The sequence below is a fragment of the Branchiostoma lanceolatum genome, chromosome 3 (assembly GCF_035083965.1).
Source record: "Branchiostoma lanceolatum isolate klBraLanc5 chromosome 3, klBraLanc5.hap2, whole genome shotgun sequence".
NCBI lineage: Eukaryota > Metazoa > Chordata > Leptocardii > Amphioxiformes > Branchiostomatidae > Branchiostoma > Branchiostoma lanceolatum.
This window is the reverse complement of record NC_089724.1, coordinates 24,848,285-24,868,933: the sequence shown is the minus strand read 5'-3', so window position 1 is coordinate 24,868,933 and position 20,649 is coordinate 24,848,285. Positions and strand designations below refer to the sequence as shown.

The 20,649-nt window shown below is 41.7% G+C and overlaps 2 protein-coding genes across 2 annotated transcripts; one reads left to right on the top strand and one right to left on the bottom strand.

Annotated features, from left to right (window-relative positions):
- Nucleotides 1-282: 282 nt before the first annotated feature.
- Nucleotides 283-4,471, bottom strand: LOC136431179 (ATPase PAAT-like). The gene is made up of 7 exons (XM_066422461.1): nt 4,251-4,471; nt 3,737-3,846; nt 3,194-3,329; nt 2,412-2,481; nt 1,758-1,943; nt 985-1,451; nt 283-571 (listed from the first exon to the last, which is right to left on the bottom strand). The coding sequence occupies exons 1-7, from the start codon at nt 4,352-4,354 to the stop codon at nt 394-396; spliced, it is 1,251 nt and encodes a 416-aa protein (XP_066278558.1). The 5' UTR covers nt 4,355-4,471; the 3' UTR covers nt 283-393.
- Nucleotides 4,472-4,933: 462 nt separating this feature from the next.
- LOC136431177 (2,3-bisphosphoglycerate-independent phosphoglycerate mutase-like) lies at nt 4,934-19,678 on the top strand. The gene is made up of 12 exons (XM_066422459.1): nt 4,934-5,065; nt 8,029-8,204; nt 8,781-8,897; nt 9,576-9,708; nt 10,246-10,424; nt 11,865-11,946; nt 12,816-12,925; nt 15,273-15,399; nt 16,621-16,769; nt 17,077-17,194; nt 17,871-18,005; nt 18,676-19,678. The coding sequence occupies exons 1-12, from the start codon at nt 5,008-5,010 to the stop codon at nt 18,819-18,821; spliced, it is 1,530 nt and encodes a 509-aa protein (XP_066278556.1). The 5' UTR covers nt 4,934-5,007; the 3' UTR covers nt 18,822-19,678.
- The last annotated feature ends 971 nt before the right edge of the window (nt 19,679-20,649 follow it).

Sequence of the window (20,649 nt, the reverse complement as noted above, 5' to 3'; positions counted from 1 at the left end):
CAGTGGCATTATTTTCAACCTAGCCGCGGTAGCCATGTTTGGTCCGTCAAACCCTGTTTTTGACGGAGGTGTTCGAAATCGAACAGGGGGCGTGGCTTTGGGATCGGTCTATTCTTCTAGTCTTACAACTTTCACAAGGCATCTTGTACATAACAGCACATATTTTCACATCATTGGCACAAATTCAGAATCTACAAAACAGCAATGAACTCAGTTCAACAAGAACATTTCAGATTGCTATGCAGCACAAACACCATTATCATTTTGAGTCACAAGCTTATAACTGTTTTTAATTTCATGTACAGATAGATGACCAACTTTTCATTAAAACGTTAGAATGTTCATATCAACCATCTAATTAAAGCACTGTTACAGAGAATCATCCAGTAGTAATTAGCTATCATCTTTTTTGCTGAGCACGGCATTTAACACAGCATCTAACTTGGACTCGATACGGCTCTGCATGCCTTGTAACTGGTCATCCACCCTTCCCATGATCCTCTCCTCCATGGAGGACAGATTACCCATAATTCTGTTCTCCATGTCGGACATCTCATCGTCTGTAACAAACCTGGAAAAAGACAAAGAAAGTAGTACAACAAAGGTTTGTTTGTCTTTTCTGACACAAATATCAAGGTGCACTGGTGCATCCCCTGAGTGATAAATTAGGTGCACACCTCCAATTCTTGGTATCATGAGTACCATCCTCCGTAGTGACCGCTGGCTAAAAAAAAATCGCTTGCTAACCACAGACAATATTTTTGAGCCAGTGGTCACTACGGAAGATGGTACTCACACTCAATTCTTGGTGCACAAAAGTGAACATGCACCCAGGATTTCGAGCTCTGAATTAAGATAACACAATCATCATAATCACAATGATGACCATTATGCAGCAATTTTGCAAGATTGTGCAACCACAAACCAAATCTCAAATCAACAGTATGTAAAGACATGTTTCTGATTTGGGCTACCAGAACTAACCTTGGATTATCATCAATTTCCTCTTCAACTTGACCTTTTCCTTGTTCATCTTTACAGCTGGTTTCTCTGTCTCTCATATCCATGTCATCAACACTAGAACTTTCCTTCTCCTGAGTTAAAACTTGTCTGCCCTCTGCACCAGTGGAAGTCTGTCTGTTTTGGCCGACTTCTTTACAAACATTTTGTAACATGGATAACATCAGATCACCGTTCAGGCCTGAGGCCCCTGCTTGGTCCGACAACGTCAGCTTCTGCAACATGTTTGAAAAGTTGCCGCCCTGTATGTCTGCGTTTGAGGAGACGGGAGTTCTAGAGCTGCTGGCTGGAGGAACTTGGGAAGTAGTCTGTGCGGGATGTTTGGGAGGTGATGGAGAAGGTTGTCCACCCATGGCACCAGTGAACATCCCTAGAAGTGGTAGGATGGCGGCCATGTTGGACGTCTGTTGACCCATCGCATTTCCTTGATTCTGGAAGAGGCAAAATGGGTCTGACTGAGTGAACGTGATCTTGAGAGAGTTTACCTCACAGAGCTAATTTTCCACTAGTCATGACAGGAAAAACAGACACTACGTGCAATATTCATTGTAAGTGAAAAATTCTCCTAGCTCTTTTATAGAACAAGTACAATGGACAGTGGACCACGATTTACATGTAGTGTCCCATCCTAAGGACTGCGACCCTTTCTAGTAGTGTGCATGCATGTCAGGTGAATGACAACAGCCGGGATTCAAACTCACAACAACTTGGTCCAGAGGTAGTTTCAGCCAACTTACCTGTTGCTGTGACTCCAGCAGTCTCATGAGGTTCTTTGCTCCATCCGACAGCTCCACCCCCGACTCCCCTAACATATGATGGACCTTCCTGTGGTCCACCCGCCCTGGCACGGACAGCTTACATGGGGACAGCACAACCTCGATGATGTAGACAACCAAGCACGATCTGTCCGCCAACGTCACAAACTGCGAAGAAACGAACAAGATTGAAGACATGATTCTATATAATTCTAAACAGTCACTAAACTTGGAATGCACTGTCTAGAACCTTTTTATCTCCAATAAGTGTTTTTTTTCTACATGAACACTCACTGGGGCTTCTGTACAGAAAAAAAGTCACCACAGTCGAAAATATATATGCACAGAAAAGCATACTCTTTCAAATATCACTACTATACAATAGCTACTATTCTAGTCTTACTGAAAATATTATACTAATAGACACCATGGGTAGTTTTGTGTTATGTAACTGTTTCATGCTCAAATCTTAATACATGTTCTGTATTGTCTAGCCCTTTATTAGTAATAGCTAAATGAGCAGTCCTGTATGAACTTCACAAACCTACAGGTCCAAAATCAAATAAAGAATCTTCAGATCTGTTTTCTGTACAAATGAAACAATGAAAAGATTATGAACGACATCCACTCACTCACCCTGATGGACAGATCTGTCACAGGATAAGTAAGGTCAAGGTCAGCATGGTACATGGTTTGTTGGCAAGAACTGAAACAGATAACAAGAAAGTCAGTTTGCTGCAGTTCTGCTAATCTAAATCATCATGCCTGCCTCGATCAGTGAGAACTGAAAGTTAGCGGCGAAGATGATGATGATGATGATGATAGATGTTACTTCCTATGCAGAATATTAAATACCAAGTGCAACTTACACATTCAACAATCACAGTGTACAGCAAAAGGACTTTGAACAGTGCACTATAGGAAGCCTGTTGCTAAAGAATAACATTCTCAAGAAGAAGAATCTTGTAGTAGGACAAATGCTCATGCAGTTAGAATTTCACACCACAAGACTTTGTATCATATTTGATTTCATGACATGATATCACAATTCATGTGTCTGATACTACTTTAGACTGTCAGCCTATTCAAATTGCTAGATAACTGTTTTAAGCTAATATGCTTTTCTGTCCCATTGTTCTATGCAGAGCGCGGCCGGTGCAATATACATGTACCATGGGGAGGCTCTGTTTAACCAGGCCGAGGTTTCCAGTTTTGTGGGCGTGGCCTCTAACCAGCTGTCAGAGAATTACCTAAATGTTTTCTTTACGTAAAGCCAATGATCTGATTGGCTTACAGCTCAGGTCAGAGGATACGCCCACAAAAGTGGAAACCTCAGCCCGGTTTATTAGCAGAGCATCCCCAAGGTTGTATAGGCCATGGGCAAGGCTCTGCGTAGGAGAATTCTTTGTCCATCTTACCTTCCATTCCCTGGTTTACAGACCACCTCCCCTCTGCCTGTTGCTTGGTAACCATCCTTGGTGAATATCTCTATATGATGAGCACTACTGACGACTGCCAAACCTACAATCTCTGTAGCGGTGTGTTCTCTACATGCTTTACAACAGAGAAAACGAGGGAGTAAAGATCATTATGCCGTCACTGGCCGCTTAAACATTATTTCAGTAATACACACAATAAAACAGTCTGTTAATTATTTGTGTAGAGTTGATTAACAGTCAACTGTCAACAGTCAACAGTAAAAAAATTTGCACTAGCTGTTGTCAGGATCGCTCTATCAACAGTGCAAAATTTTCTACTGCTGGGAGGATCATCCTGTCAACAGTGCAAATTTTTCTACTGTTGACAGGATCATCCTGTCAATAGCTGGGCTTCAAAAAAAACATTTTTGCAGTTCTACCATATCACAATAATGATATCTATCTAGTTACTACTAGTAAGGACTACATATCATATAACTACATATCATATATAATACTAAAGTAGTCCAATAGATTTTTTACCAATGTGTATTTCACAGGAAGTGGGCGTGTCCAAGTCAGGTGGTTGTAAAATAAGTGGCTGGGGCGGACTGGTGCCATCAAGGTCTTCATCTTTGCTGCAGTCCTCGCTACTGTAAATTGGTGAAAAAACATTGACCATCACCATGTGTTGTCTTGAACAGATAGAAAAGATGGATAAGAAATTAAACTGGCATCCATGTAGGTCATCATTTTTGGGGCAAAATTCGTAACATGAAAAAGTAATTATTTTGCAAAATTATCAAAGGAAGTAGCTATTGACAAAATGATCCTGTCAGCAGTAGAAAAAATTGTATTGCTGACAGGATCATCCTGTCAGCAGTGCAAATTTTTCCACTGCTGGTTGAGGAGCTTCCTGTCAATAGCCTCAAATGATACAGGAGACTTAGTCTAAGATATTTTCTTGCTAAATACATCACTAGGTATACAAAAATTGTTATCAAATTTATCTAAGAAGATGCATTGTGATTGTATATTTATTAGGGATAAATCTCACCTTTCTGATTCGTCGCTCTCTTTCCACGCGTAGCTCAGGACGCTGCTCAAATCTACGGAGCCTCCAGCGACGTTCCACGAAGCTGTGCACGTGCAGTGAGCCATCTGTGCAACAGGGTAACCAAAATGCAAAAGAAAACCAAAGAAAACTCAAAAATCTCCTTTCGCCTTCCTCGAAAATTCTGAAACTTCATTTTTCCATCACCGCAGACTCGAACGCCGTGTAACCCGGAAGTGATATTGTGCCGCAAACTCGCACTGTCGCAAAACATGGATTATTCCGTATCAAAAATTCACAATTACTATGAAACTCATCAATATGTAACTTAGCTTTTCTTTCTTAAATTTTACTTTTCAAATGTTGAATGGGTAAATATTTCTATATGTGCTCATAATTGTACGAAATTATTATTTTACTGGATTTTACGACGTCACCGCAAATTGTCAGTAGTACGTGCTTAGGTGTTTTAGCCTCCTTTCCAGGCCTCCCGGGTTATTTTGGGGAGCGCAGCTGATTCGCGATTTTCACGTAGGCGGCAGATACGGTCACCCGGCAGATACGGTATCGCCAGCAAAAGAACCTGGTCCCGATAAGTTGAAAATCACGAAACAGCGCTCCCCCTAAAAAATAATAGTAGCTCCACCCACTGGCCTGTAAAGGAGGCTAACGTTCTTCCTGTGACCTTTTCTCCTTCATTTTGCCGGTTATTTCGGATTGTAGTGCCACTACCCCGCTGAACAACACTACTGCTGGAACCATGGCTAAGGTCTGCCTGATTGTCATCGATGGATGGGGGATTGTAGACAACACTGAAGGTATTGTCCCTTCCAAATTGATTCTGTGTTCTCTGGATTGAAGCAAGGACATTATATAGGAAGGACTGAGCACACAATCAGTCCCTATTCAAGAACCTTCGGTTCATGGTTGTAAAAATAATTAACACCTACATACGAATCACCCCCAGATTTGCATGGATTCCAAGCGGTCCACTATTGTAACACAAATTCAGAATGGCCGGACCAGGCGAAGGTGACTTTGTTTTTGAGTGATTTTCGAGACGATCGTCAAAAAACGGGGAAGCTGGAAGTCCCAAAAACCACACAAAAATTTCGACAAAGCTACCACTTTCACTTGCATGTTGTGTGATTTAAACAAGTTCATAAGAGAGCCGTCTTCACCAAGAGCAAGATCAAGCAACACAGCATAATGATAATGTCCTTGTGTAGTGTATTTATAAGTTAGTTTTCTAAACGATCTGTATTTCTGAGTCACATATTTTTAAAAATCGTGCCTCCAATATCCGTTTATAATTGCTGCAACAATAGTCTGGCGCAACCGAACTGTCACGGGGAGGGGGGATCTGCATTCATCGCTACCGTCAGGCAAAAACACTTGCGTCAAGCTAGAATACCGACTAGAAAATTGAAGAAGAAATTATCACACTAGAGATTAATGAATTCAAGAAATCCATGTATTTATTCAATATTTACAGGTAGTGTTACATTTTACTAAAAACAGAATTTTGGAGGTTGGTTCCAACAAATAATTTGATGCGTAAATCTTTATTTATCTTCTACGTTGTATTTTCGGTAGCGCTGTATCGTGGGACGTCGCTCTGGTGGTCATGCCATTTCCATGGAAGTTTGCAATCTGCAAAAAAACACAAAGATCGGGAGTCGATAAGATTGGGAACCTAACAAAGATATGGATGTCAGGACATGTTCCCCGTGCAAGTGCTGGCATAACAAACGGCTTGGCTTTGCAAACAACCCCCGAAATACGGACATGTCCACTTTGTTGGCTCACCGTGCAAGGCTGGGACCGCAAGGCCATCTACGGAATTTGTAAAAAATTGAGGAATGTTCTTGCTCAACGATCACCAAAAAATCGCTAGCGATCTGTAGTAAACTGTACAATAATGTAAACAAAAGCGTTCGAAGTTTTTTAAAAAAGCGTTTACTTATACACAAATAATGATGTAACTATGTTTTAGCAGCATAAATCTTTGAATGTTCTTACATGTTTTACAGACAAAAACTTTATGAGATTTCCACGAAAAAGCCTGTAAACTCACCAATCTTTACCCTACAGCGCCCGAACACATATCAAAATGGCCGCCGGCGTCTTCCCCAGAAGCTGCTGCCGTTTGCACACGTCACGTTTGCTTCCCAAATAAGGAAATCCGCGGAAACTACAGGCATCTCGCCCGTAGTTCGGGTAGGTTCGGGCCGTGTTCGGCCAGCATCGGAGCGCGTGACGTCATGATCGGGCTCATTTGCAGTGTTTTGGCGGGAAGACATGAATTGAACGGGGGAGCACAAAGGAGCGCCGCCGGAGGGCGGAAACAATAGATCGCCGCGGGGTTTGGCGGGTCTGTACAATAGCGCGCAGCGGGGGACTGACTCTGTGCTCAGTCCTTCCTATATAATGTCCTTGATTGAAGTTATCGTGCTTTTTCGTTATCTTCAAATTATTCTGCATCGTGGCGATTTCAGAGGAGGGCGTGTTTGAGCAGCCCTAAAAATACTTTTTATACAACTATAATGTACAGCAAGGTAAAATATATTCTATTCAGAACTCTACTGCAAAAGTTAGATTGATAAAACACTTAATGATCGTTGCATGGTACTTTATGTAGACCACTGTTTTTTTAACAATCAAACTTTTATAAATCTACTTATTTTGACAACTACCTTTAACCTTGAAGTGAAAGTAATAATGTAGAACCAACATATTTCTTATCGAGTAACATTTAGCAGAGGTCTTCCTTTGAATGACATGCAAGTCCAAGAACAGTGACCCTCTCAGGTTCAACGACCTCTGTTTGTCGGAGCTATAAATACCCCAGCCATGCTGAGTAGCACGTAGTCAGAGGGTCACCCTGTTCTCACTACTACATAGGCAGGGGAAAGACCTTGCCAAAAGTAGGCGTGGCATACGTGTTCTCTGTGCTAAAACGGTATTCATGATACTTTTGTAATCTCTAACTCTAAGCAGATCCACACCGGGCACAAAATTCATATATGCTAGCCAGAGAAGGTCCAGTCAGCCAGAGAGGGTCCAATCAACGGGGCTGATTGGACCCTCTCTGGCTGACTGGACCTTCTCTGGCTAGCATATACGATTTTCGCGTCCGGTGTGGATCTGCTTGGAGATTAATACTTTTGTACTTCACATCGAGGGAGTGAAGAATTACTAGTAGTGTTTTGACATGTATGCCACAGTATGGGTGTCTGTTTTAACAGTTCCCAAGTTATAGCCCAACATAACATCAACTGTCATAATTCTTCCATGTACCATTAGAGTCAAGACCATGTCACACTAAAGAAAATTCAACTAAAACTTGAAAAAGACATTTACTAAAGCAGCATCAGTTATCTCCAAGGTATTTGAAGCACACCTCAGTCAGATGTTCAAGACATTTTTGAGACACCCTTGATATAACTGTGTTGTTTTTTTTAATGTGGCAATCTTAAGGTACTCTGCGTAACTACTAGTAGAAGAGTTGACTTTACACAATGCAGCAGTGCCAACTGTGCCATATATCAGCTCAGTGCTGTTATTTTCGTCTGTGGAACTGGAAGAGATGTTACCGGTATTAAATTTCAGTTGTCCCAAAGTTCATTTGCTTTGAATACATGTAGATACATGCAATCAACCATTGACCTCATCGTAATCTCATACAAGCACTGGTGAATGAGAAACGACTCCAGTGTGCACCTGTTTATGCTTACAGTTACACTAAATCTTTTTTGTCTGTCATTCTTATCATAAACAGGAAATGCCATCCACAATGCGGACACTCCAGTCATGGACGGGTTTGCCAAGGACGAGGACAAGGGGAAGTACCTGACCCTGGCTGCCCATGGTTTGAGTGTTGGGCTGCCTGATGGACTCATGGGGAACAGTGAGGTCGGCCATCTGAACATTGGAGCAGGCAGGGTGGTGTATCAGGTTGGACACCCTTTCTTTTCTCATATGATTATATCATATAACAATCTTGCTATTCCGTGTGTACAGGTGTAACAGGCCAGGGTACATTCTGGCCAGGGGTACACCTGTAGCCTGTAAAACGTCCTTTGAAAAAATCTCAACTGTTGGATGCATCTACAGATGTATCCTGTACAATACAATTTCTCATTCGAAAGTGTTCAAGGCAGTTGATACATTCACATTTTAGGCTCGCGGAAGAGCTAATCTTCAACTGGTCGTGACAGAAAGACAGACAAGTATTTATGTACAGTATTTACAGGGAAATTCTCCCAATGGTAGGTTGAATTTTTACAAATTCAATGAACAGTGGACCACTTCTTAAAGTCCTGTCCTAAGTATTGCAACCCTGTCCAGTAGCATGTATGTTGGGTGAGTGACAACAGCCGGGATTCGAACTCCCAGCCTCTTGATCCACTGGACTACCCACAGTACAACAGCAAATAACTGAATGCAGGAATGAAAATTTAAATATATTACTAACTTGTCATAATGGTGAACATGAAAAAAGGTAGAACTATTTCTATGCTGCTCTTTCAGGACATCGTCCGAATTAACTTGGCGATGGAGACCAAGGAAGTATATCAGAACGAGACTCTTGTTAAAGCGTTCGAGAGAGCGAAAGCAGGCAACGGCAGGCTACACTTTCTTGGACTGGTGAGTTAGTTGATACTACAGTATTTTACGTTAGCTCAATGATACATGTTGTATGTAGCGTACTGTCATGATACTGTTGTTTTTTTCTTGTGCCAGGTACAAGCTACTTGTTTTTAGAAGTTCTGAGATGATACATCAAAGCTCTTTCAAACAAAGCACAGTTTTTGAAGAGAAAAATATTAACAAGTTACAATTTGGAAAGGTAAATAGATAGATACAGTCTTGCTATTGCAAATCATGTGTTTTAGAAAACAGAAATGAATCATATCCAGCTTTACTTTGGTCGTGTCCGCATGGTGTAGAGGTCTACGCACTCTGCCTCTCACCACATCTGGTTCAAATTCCGTGGAGCCAGCGGCCCGAGTTCGCGCCTGGGCCTGGACATGACTGGAAAAGATGTGCATCATCCTATCCGATGGGGACGTAAAGACGACGGCCCCGTGTATGAGGGAGCTTTAATTAGGGCGTCAAACCTCTGCACGTAAAAGAACCCTACACACTTATCGAGAAGAGTAGGGGTGACCCGGTGTGCTTGGTCAAAAAGCGCGAGCCGTGGCGAAGCCGCATTGCACTACCACTAGCTACTTGAAAAAGCATTATGCTTCACCTCAATTGAGGATGCCTGCTTTACCCCTTTTTTACTTTGATATGCTATGACTCTGCCCCCCTCCCCCACAGGTAAGTGATGGAGGTGTCCACGCCCACATTAACCACCTGTTCAGTCTGCTGGAGGCAGCCAAGGAGCACAAGGTGCCCAACTCTTACGTCCAGTTCTTCAGTGATGGCAGGGACACCAGTCCAACAAGTGGAGGTAAGCCATCGTAATTTGACAAGTAAACAATTTTAGAAATTTTAGAAAGGTTTCTGTGTAAATCCAGAGCTGGAAATTCATTTTGGGAATACATGTAGGTGCATCGTTGCACCTAACCTAATGATTTGGGTGCACAGAAAAAACTAGGTGCACAACATAGAATAATTATCAAGTTGTTTGTTGGGAAAACCTTTTGATTTGAAAAATTGCAATGAACCCAAATTATATTTAGCCAACTTGCAAAATTTCAACCAGACATACAACAGCAGAAGCAATTTTTTCTTCTTCTAAAAGACCACATTTATATTGAAATTCAATACGAATTAAAGCAAATTTGTAACAAATAATTGAACCATCCATGTAGTACCCCTTTATACAGACCCATCGGATGTGATGCATGATGGGATAATTGCTGAAGATCAAGGTCAATTTTTGGCTCAAAGCAAGGAGAGAAATGCAGTTCTTAAGGCTGAAAATTGATGAGCAACTGTTGAAAGAGTGCTTTTTTATTCTAACACCAACTTCATTCCCCTCCAGTTAGGTATTTGAAGCAGGTTCTGGATAAGCTGGAGGAGTTGAAGTATGGGCAGCTGGCTACCGTGGTGGGTCGGTACTACGCCATGGACAGGGACAAGCGCTGGGAACGCATCCAGCTGGCACACGAAGGTCTGGTACAGGGCATCGGGGAGAAAGCCACCAAGGATACAGTCCTGGATGTAAGTCTTCTATTATAGCTTAGTCGATTGGGCGTCAGAAGGATGACGGCTGAGACACAACGATTTACCGGTTTCGACCTTTTATTCAAAAGTCTTCATCAGAATCTGTTATATATAGAATACAACACGGGGTATTCCGTATCACCTGAGGTACCAGCCCGACCGTGGGTAGGATCGCCCGACGGCCGTAGAGTCCAACCCGCGGGAGGGCTGGGACCGAGGGTGATGCGGAATACAACGTGTTGTATTTTATCTATGTCATACCTTGGTCATACCCACCCGAGAAAACATACATTTCAATGCGGAATGCGCCAGAAGTTGAGGGAGTTTTGTGTCCTCGAACAAGAAACTGTAGCAACATTGATTCCAATCTCCGAATCCGGTATTCGAATTTCCGACGGCCGCACAACCGGCGCGCTCGAAATGCGTTCAAAATATTCTATGGAAGCCTGTGTGATAACACTTCCGAACCCTATGTGATCCAGATAGTTATCACACGGTCCGGAACACCCGTATCGGGCCCAGGCATGACATAAAGCTTGTTATGCTGTCCATGTCAAAAATCCATTGTAATGTCTTGTCTTTGTCAGCAGGGCTAGCCTGTTACAGGCTGCTAGTAGTTGGGCAGCCCTGGCTGTGCGTGCTGAACAGCCAAACCAATTAATAAATAAGTAATCTGTCCTTAATTATGTATTTGTTGTAAAATCCTCAGATTTATTCATGTCACCTTATTGGTACTCAAATCAAAGTCCTTATCTGTAAGATTAAACCCTCAGATAGGAATTTGTTATATAAACTATAATCAAGCCAATTTTGTTGAGAGAAAAGTCTGAAGTGACTTGAAACTTATTTGTAAATTTACCATATTATAGCTTTTTTTTATTCTTTTGTATCAAACAAAGGTGTAAGTACTCAGTAATTTCATTTACCACTTCCACATAAGGATCTCCTGCCAATGTGACCACTTGTCATGTTGATCCCTAAGATAATTTTTCCCATTGATTGACCCAAGCTTTAAGAATCCTGTCTTTAAAAAAAGTGGCCACCTGTTAAGTGTTACGATTTACTTCAAGTCCCTTTACTAGTTGTCACTGTAGACAGGTTTAGGCCACACCAATTCAATTTCTTGGTTTAACAGATTTTTTTTAAATTTTAGCACAAAAAAAAGATCATGGAAACAGAAGGCTAGGGTGAAAACTTGCACCTGACCCTGTTCAATCCCTGAAATTGTGTGCACCAAAGTACGAACTTTCCTCTGAGATTCTGTTTTCCTGTTGATTTTCCAATCTAGCATTTTTTTTTTCTATCCGTTAACCAAGAAATTAAAATGGTGTGGCCTTAGCTGTTTGATATATATAGACTGAGATAGAACTAAGTGTTACCCTTGTTTCTACTTTCTTGATTTGAAGCAAAAACTCAGTACCCCTTTTTATCCTTCAGGTGGTGAAGGCCCGTTATGAGGCTGGGGAAACTGACGAGTTTCTGAAGCCTATTGTTCTAGGTGACGACTCCCGTGTCCAAGGTATGTGTGTTGTGTTAACCAGTTTACAGAGGTTGTAATCATTTGTGGAGAACTAAATTGATTATTCCTGTTAGCAGAAGTAGAGGTTAACACAGAAAGATAGCTTACAATAAGATAATTTCTACAGAGCTTTTTTTAACTCATTTTCCATATCAATGAACAGGGCTCGAAATTCTTTTTTGGAAATAGGTGCACTGGTGCACCCAACCCAAAAAATTAGGTGCACGGAAAAAAGTTTGGGTGCACCACATAAGATAAAGTAAATATCAGCAAAACATAAGTTTGACGCTACTGCCTCTCACAAGAACTTCAATCTGTAATTCTATCAAGATTTCAAATTTCAACCAAGCAATACAAATAAAGTACAAAAAAAGGTTAAATTGCTTTTTCTGATACTTACATTTCAAGAACATTCTGTATGCCACTATTGCTACTGTACAAGAGAACTGTTACCCTATAGAGTACAAAAATATCTAGGTGCACTGGTGCACCCACAGTGAAAAATTAGGTGCACAGCTCCAATTTTGGGTGCACACAGGTGCACATGCACCCACTATTTCGAGCCCTGATGAAGCAGGCAGGTGCTGTGCAGTGTCCCTGATTTGCATTTCAATGGACCCTAGCTCAAGCATACAGTGTTTTAGATTTTTTATTCACATATTTTGTGTGTTTTCTCTACTTTGAACTATACACACTTATGACAAGATTTACCTTATTTGAAAGGGGTCAGAAGACCTCTAATGTCAGATGACGCTTGAGCTACAATTCACTGCAATGCTAAGACCTGTTAGTGTAACTATGATGTCAGATGAAAATGCTACATTGTATATATTAAAAGAAATGTTTTCTATTCCTGTATTTAATCACAGATAAGGACACTCTTGTGTTCATTGACTTCCGCGCTGATCGCATGAGGCAGATTGCGGAGACCTTCGGCGTCAAGCCACCGTTTGACGTGTCTGTCATCCCCAAGGATATAGTAAGAACTTCACATATACACATAATATGTAGTACATGCATATGAAGGGCATTGCCTTTTTTCATGATAGTTATCAACATTAGGCTAGGCACTACAAGGGTCTGAACGAATGAGAATCATAGTTGCTGTTATGTTAAAAGTAAAGTTAGAAGGTAATGTTGATATATGCATAAAGTTTGCTACTAAAATCTGACAACTTGCAATACCGTAAAATCCCTATTTACGTACGCACCCCTCCTAACGTACGCACCCCCGATTTGGGGACGATTGCGGGCCTGACTCAGTGAGTTGAAACGTTCAGGGGAAAAACCCTCCTAACGTACGCACCCCCTCTCCAGCATTTCGGTGGATAGTTAGAGGTTGACATGATCATCCTTCCGATGATGTTTACCGACTTAAAGCGTTACTGAGAAAATGTCAAACAATTTAAATATATTTATTATCTATCCTTTATTACTAATTGATTGTGTGGTAGCATTCCACACTTCATTTGCATGAAGATGTACCGTACTCTCAAGCTTTTTCTCAGTAACGCTTTAAGTCGGTAAACATCATCGGAAGGATGATCATGTCAACCTCTAACTATCCACCGAAATGCTGGAGAGGGGGTGCGTACGTTAGAAAAGTGTGTCCTGAAAAGTGTGTCCTGAAAAGACTGCTCCCTTCACTGCGTGCAGTTATCAGGGACCAGTACGCGTACCTGCGGGGATCGTCAACGACCATCGCCCTGGTGCGCATGGTTCACACCTGGCTGACTGCTCTGGACTCCAGAAAGCCAACCCTTATTCGAGCAGTTTTTGCTGACATGAGCAAAGCATTTGATCGTGTTGATCATGCTTTGCTCCTCCAGACTGTGATTGATCTTGAACTTAGCTCAAGAATGGTGGCATGGATTCACAACTACCTGACCGACAGACAGCAGAGAGTAGTTGCAAATGGTGAGATGAGTTCCTGGTGCACACTAACATCTGGCGTCCCGCAAGGTGGAGTCATCTCTCCATACTTGTTTTTACTGTTCATGAGCACCCGGACAACAGTTTACACCGACACGTTGAACATCGGCTACGCCGACGATGTGACCTTGTCCAGGACACTTTTAGCACGGACGAGGACAGGTCAGTCGCTGAGGAGTCGTCCCACCTTGACTCTTGGGCTAGCGAACAGAGGATGTTACTGAACGGCATGAAGAGCCAGCTGCTCCAAATATGTTTTTGCAAGCGTGTTCCTGTGCCACCTGCATTGACCCTTGGGGGACAACCAGTCCCTGTTGTGGACTCGGCTAAGGGACTTGGCTTCATTCTGGATAAAGGTCTCACTTTTAATGAGCAGGTGAATTCAATGGTAACCAAGGCCTCGCGGAGACTTCATTACCTTAGACTCCTCACCAAACAAGGCATGAGCGTGTCTGACCTTCTTCAAGTGTATACAGCCTTGGTCAGGCCTGTGCTTGAGTATGGGCATGTACTCCTGGTCGGCTGCAGCAGACAACAAGAACTGGCAATGGAGAGGGTTCAGAGAAGAGCCTTAAGGATCATATCTTTTGGTGGAAGGAGGAGTCTTCCAACCCTTCCAACTTTGAAGGAGAGACGTGAGCTTGCTGCTCTCAAACTGTTTAAGTGCATGCTCAAATCAGACCACCCGTTGCATGATCTGGTTCCAGACGTTAGATCGGTGGGCACTGGAAGGTCTCTAAGGAACTCTGGCCGAATAAGTGTCCCCTTAGCCAGGACGAACAGACTGTACAATTCTTTCCTCCACTACTCCATCCGTTTGTACAACAGTCAATTGCAGTCTGCGTCGTAGTCCGTTGTTATTTCATATTTGTGTACATAGGTATATTATATGTAAGATCAGCGCTATTCAGATGTGCATGTACCTGTATATGTTACTTCTGTGATGTTGATTCATACAAATAAAGATTTGAGATTTGATATGCGATTTTTCCGAGGAAGAACCCCTCCTAACGTACGCACCCCGACTTTGGCGTCAGCCTGGACCACCTGCTTGCGACTTGAAAAATTTAAAAAGTGCGTACGTAAATAGAGATTTTACGGGATTTAAAAAAGAAGTCTTTCAAGCCTGATTAAATATGCTGGCATATTTCATACAGCAATCTTATAGGAGAAAGGTAAACTTACAATAACCTAGACTTCATGAAAAACATCTCTCTTTTCTAAATCATAAAACCTGGTTCTTTAGTTCTCCATAAGCCATGGATGAAAGACAGCGGATGCCGTCTGAAACGTCTGACTATTTCAACATTTTATCCAGTAGCTTGTCAGTAACTGTTTTTTTGGCGTATCTTATAACCTGGATGTCTAACCTTCATCTGTTCTGCCTCCAACAGGGAGTCTATAGTTTAACCCAGTACAAGGAGGAGTTTCCCTTCCCAGTGTTGTTCCCCCCACAACGGATGGACAACGTGCTAGCTGAGTGGCTGGCCAAGAAGAACGTCCCACAGTACCACTGCGCAGGTTTGTGACTGGTCAAGTGGACATTTACAACATGATACATTATGTGGCATAGTGGCAGCGCATCCGGCTATGAACCAATGAGACCCAGGTTCAATCGCCAGTGGAGCACCCAGACATGTCTGGACATGCACCCAGACGTTGTGCCCTTGGGAAAGGCACTTAACACATATTTCCCATGTCCTAAGCCCAGCAGTAGGGTTTGGGTTGGCGTTAGGAAGGGCATCCAGCCGTAAAAACTCTTGCTACAAAAAAGACTTGCACTTGATAAGGAGTTCTGGGGCTCCCCCATCCATGTGCAAGCACGTCCAACCCCCATATGATGGGGAATAAAAGACGTAAAATTGGAGAGAGAGAGAGAGACATTTCAACAGGCATGGCTCGAAATTCATCTTTGGGAATAGGTGCACTGGTGCACCCAACTAAAAAAATTGGGTGCACAGAAAGAATTTTGGGTGCACCAGATAAAATAAAGTTGAATATTCTTCAGAACATAATTACAAAGTTTAACGCTGCTGCCTTTCTTAAGAACTTCAATCTGTAATTCTATAGCTAACCTCAAAATTTCAAACAAATAATACATTAAATAAAGTACAGCAAAAAGTTATCATGCTGTTTTTTATACTTACATTTCAAGAATATTCTGTATACTGGTGTACAATAGTACCTTAACCCTATAGGCTACAAAAATATCTAGGTGCACCAGTGCACCCACAGTCAAAATTTAGGTGCACAGCTCCAATTTTGGGTGCACTGGGTGCACATGCACCCACTATTTCGAGCCCTGACAGGGCTCCCATTGAGCAACCCAAAATCATTGAGATCATCAAAAGTTGATTGAGAGATAATTGGGAGACCTTGGCAATCATTGGGAACTCACTGAAAGGCCATTGAGAGATTAGCAAGTAGCCACATTTAGATGTGTCAACATTTGTGCATGCTAAACGGTCTTGCTTCTGTGGAATCCTACTCTTAGATCTGAACCTCACAATTGCTTGTTATTTCCGTGAAAGTAGCAAAGAATATGGATGCTGCAATGCCAGTCATGGATGTAGATAATGTTAATCTTAAATTTAGAATTATAGTCATTTTGATGATGTCTTCAATTTTTGCTGTCACTTCTCCACCATGTCCATTCTGTTGCTACTATTGTTTCAACTGCAAACTCAAAGAAAAAAAAAGATGTCTGATATTTCACATCAGTCTTGAATCCTCCCCCTGTAGAAACAGAGAAGTATGCCCATGTCACCTTCTTCTTCAACGGTGGACAGGAGGTCCAGTTTGACAAGGAGGAGCGATGCCTAGTGCCCTCCCCCAGGGTCGCAACCTATGACCTTCAACCTGAGATGAGTTGCGCTGGGGTAGCAGACAAGGCAAGTGGTCTTCTTGGTGATTTTAGAACTTGTCTTCCATTTTTGTGTATGTTCCTCTTCTACATATTGGGTCAACTCTTGTTAGCCTACAAAGTTATATTTAAAGGGATCTACTAATGCAGCATCAGTATTCACACTTCCGGATATCCATTCTTGAGAAGGGTTTTTTTAATGTGCAAGTTTAGGTATCAGTCTGATACCTAAACTTGCACATTAAAAAAACTATCAGTGTAACTTACTGAACAGTACTGATTTTTGCTTGTTGATTGTAGAGACTGTATAAAAGCTTCTCTATCGTCTTTTGCAGATGATAGAGACCATCGAAGGTGGAAAGTACCCGTTCATGATGTGTAACTTTGCTCCCCCTGACATGGTGGGACACACTGGGCAGTACGAGCCGGCTGTTAAAGCCTGCGCAGCCACAGGTAAGTAGGGCTGAAAATACCACCTGCGGAGGCAGGTTATGATGGAGTGCAAGCGAAATTAGAGTTTTGCAGATTTTTTTCTTATGTCTACCGGTATATACCTGTGCTACTTCTATATAATTTTTTTTTTACTGTGACTGTGTATGTTCTTGTTAATGAGTATTGTATGTGCCCAGGGACACCTTAAAAATAGGCCTCAGGCCTGATCTGTGATTTCTCCCTTGGAAAATGAATGAATTAAATCTGTAGTTACCACTGGCTCTCCATTTTTGCTTGCTAACCAGGTGTATGGGTAAGCGAGCGAAAAGGGAGAGCTCTATTAGGTAACTTTAGAGGATGGCACCCAGAAACGAGAGGTCCCGAGTTTCGAAACCACTGATATGCCCCAATATTGTGCCCTTGGGAAAGGCACTTTCGACTTTCCTCACTCCACCCAGGTGTGAATGGGTACCTGACTTAAGTTAGGGAAGGTCGTACCGAGGTTACCTGGTAGTGCCAAATGGCAGCCGCCCAGACCCTTGCGACAGTTTCACAAAGTGCAAGTGTGGAGCAAATATGTATCTGTTGCCCATGTGTATTATGTGATTGTAAACCCTGCACCAATTCAGCACTAGAAAGGCTGCCATTGCACGAGTAATTTCTGACCAATAAACCATGATTGTTATTATCACTACAGACGTAGCCATTGGACGCATCGACAAAGCGTGCCAGGAGCACGGCTACGTCATGCTGGTCACGGCGGACCACGGAAACGCGGAACAGATGTACGATGAGAACAAGAAACCGTTTACTGCACACACCTGCAATAGAGGTCAGTACAAACTGAGCTTCAAAACTGGTTTTAACTCTACATGTATAGTTACAAGTGAAGTGAAGTGAAGTGAACTTTAAGTGAAGTGAAGTGAACTTTATTGCTCAACAATCGTACATGGTACAATGTATGGCATGAAATCAACAATCTGTTCTACAAGGCTAATCTATCCTACAATTCTAAGTACAAAATATTTTCGAAACCAGTGTATTTGTTACAATATATAGTCATGTATGGGTAATTCTGTCTCGCTTTTCGAATGATTTATGGAGAAATTGACCTATGTACATAGATATAGGAGTCGGACATGACAACAGTACATAGAAAATATCGCTCTGTGTACCAGATAGGGTGAAGTTTGTCTTAGTAGTAATAGTCTGTAAAAGCATTTCTCTCTCTTTGCTATAAGTTGGACAATTCATCACAAAGTGGAATTCATCTTCAACACTTCCATTACATGTGGGACACAATCTCTGAGTGGCTGGTGCAATGTGCACTGATTCTCAGCTTTGTTATGCTATTTGCAAACATTTGTATATGATTCCAAGTTAATGTCCATCAGCTATATTGGGAACTTACTTGAAAACTTTTGTTCAGTTGTATACATTTAATTAAAACATATCATTCATTCCTGGATACCAAACTAAATGTTTTGTTCCTCCTGTTCCAGTGCCGTTTGTGATGTCGGGCGGCTCGGCCGTGTTTAAGAAGCCGGAGCACAACGCGGCGATATGTGACGTGGCGCCGACCGTGCTGGATCTGATGGGACTGGACATCCCGGCCGAGATGACCGGCCAATCACTACTCAAGAAGTAACTCAGACAGGGAATCATGTCTTTAGGAACGCAACTCACATTTTAAGACAATCAAATTCAACTTGATAAGGTACAGAGATTACTATACATGCTCAAATGTTTTTTCAGTTACATCTCATGTACAAGCATTGGCTCGTTCTGAGTGTCATCCTATCTCAGTTCCAGGCTCTGCCTTCACCAAACTTCTGTTTCAGAGCCTAGAACTGAAACAGGATGACACTCAGGCTAAGTCCATGCTAGTTATGCTAAAAAAGAGTGATGGATGTCACACGAAGTCCAGAAGTAATATCCGTATATCTTATCCAATTGTTGAGAATTTTGTCTTTGAATACTGTTTACCTGAATGTCTAGTCTTCATAAACGTAAAACTGTTGTTTTACAAGGATATCAGACCATAAGAGAGAGAGAGCTTTATATCAATTGAAAGCTATAGGCTTTAGAATCTTGGTGAATGATTGTTAAACTGTAATGAATCATCGGTTGTCAAAAGGCATGGTGCTTCACCCCATGTAATAGTGAGAGGAACTGTAAAATTTGTGCTGGCACTTTAGAGTGACTAGATTTCCAATGCTTTACATGTTTGTATGAAATACAACAAGAATGATAAACAATTCGCTACGATTGTGTATATGTTTGAGCAAAGTGTTACATTGACATATAGTAAATTAAAGGTCATGTTTTGACATCTAAGAGCAGAAGTTGTACAAAGAAGGTATACTTTTATTGAAGAGTATTGATGAATACCTTAACATCGACTAAGGTTTGTAACCATTGCTGTGTAGTACTAGTAGTACCTAGTACTATTGGAGTGTTAATTTTGCAGAGACAATAAAAATACACCTTATGTTGATAGAAAAAGTTGTCCTGTTTTCCTTTCAATTAATGAAGACTCTACTATTCTTACTTCACCCATAAGAGAGCTGTTTTTGGCCCCTGCATGCAACATTGCCATACACCCTCAGTGCTATTTTTGTCTGTGGGACTGGAAGGGTGGTCACAAAGCAGTATGGGTAACTAAAATGAAAGGGGTAAAGTCTGCCACCGCTAATTGCCTTTGTACAGTTGTGGTGTTGATAGTAGAGAGAGCTAACAGAAAAATAAATTAATGACTTCTCCCAAAACATTTCTAAGAGGCATTTTCCATGGACTTCCACCATAAAATTCTTGAGGAACTTTGTGTATATATATACATGCATGCATACCTCGGAAATAAAACCTCTGTACTAGTAGTTCTACAGAGGTGACAAGAAGTCAAAGCTCTCATACCTCTGCGAAATATTTAAGAGAGTTTTGTGACTGTGTAATTTCCTGGGGGACTTTGCACCCGGGCCAAGCCAACGGCAACAACTTTCAACGGCCCACACCAGCCTTCCGTCCCCTGAGTCTCCAGTTACACCATTTCCTGAAACCCTAGCCTATCTTGGAACAATATTGCACACACACTTGGACAAACAAACCGAAAGGAGTACAAATAAAAAAATGACACAAATGAGGGGTTTCAAAGGATTGATTTACTACCAAAAAGACTCCAAAATACAAATAACCCAAAATCAACAAAAACATGTACATGTATCTCCTACATATCTGTACAGATGAGATTAACACTAGATGGAGGACATACAACATCCATGTACTTGGAATGGTAAATTTCCAATGTAAAAACTCAAGCATACACTAGAGCAACATTCTACAAGTGTCAGTACAGTGCTCTTTTCAGCCAAAAACATTCAGAGTAACTCCCCTCTATTGTGACGCTGTCAACACAATTCAGTCCTACTAGTATTTCTTATTCGTCTTCATCATGGCTACGTATCAATGTAGATATCCCA

Excerpts from the sequence above, each read along its gene's own strand:
- LOC136431179 (XM_066422461.1), bottom strand. The coding sequence starts at position 4,354 with ATGGCTCACTGCACGTGCACAGCTTCGTGGAACGTCGCTGGAGGCTCC. Across the intron at positions 3,847-4,250 it reads GAGAGCGACGAATCAGAAAG|TAGCGAGGACTGCAGCAAAG; the intron begins GTGAGATTTATC and ends ACCAATTTACAG. Across the intron at positions 3,330-3,736 it reads TTCCTGTGAAATACACATTG|CATGTAGAGAACACACCGCT; the intron begins GTAAAAAATCTA and ends TCTGTTGTAAAG.
- LOC136431177 (XM_066422459.1), top strand. The coding sequence starts at position 5,008 with ATGGCTAAGGTCTGCCTGATTGTCATCGATGGATGGGGGATTGTAGAC. Across the intron at positions 8,205-8,780 it reads CAGGCAGGGTGGTGTATCAG|GACATCGTCCGAATTAACTT; the intron begins GTTGGACACCCT and ends CTGCTCTTTCAG. Across the intron at positions 12,926-15,272 it reads CTGTCATCCCCAAGGATATA|GGAGTCTATAGTTTAACCCA; the intron begins GTAAGAACTTCA and ends TGCCTCCAACAG.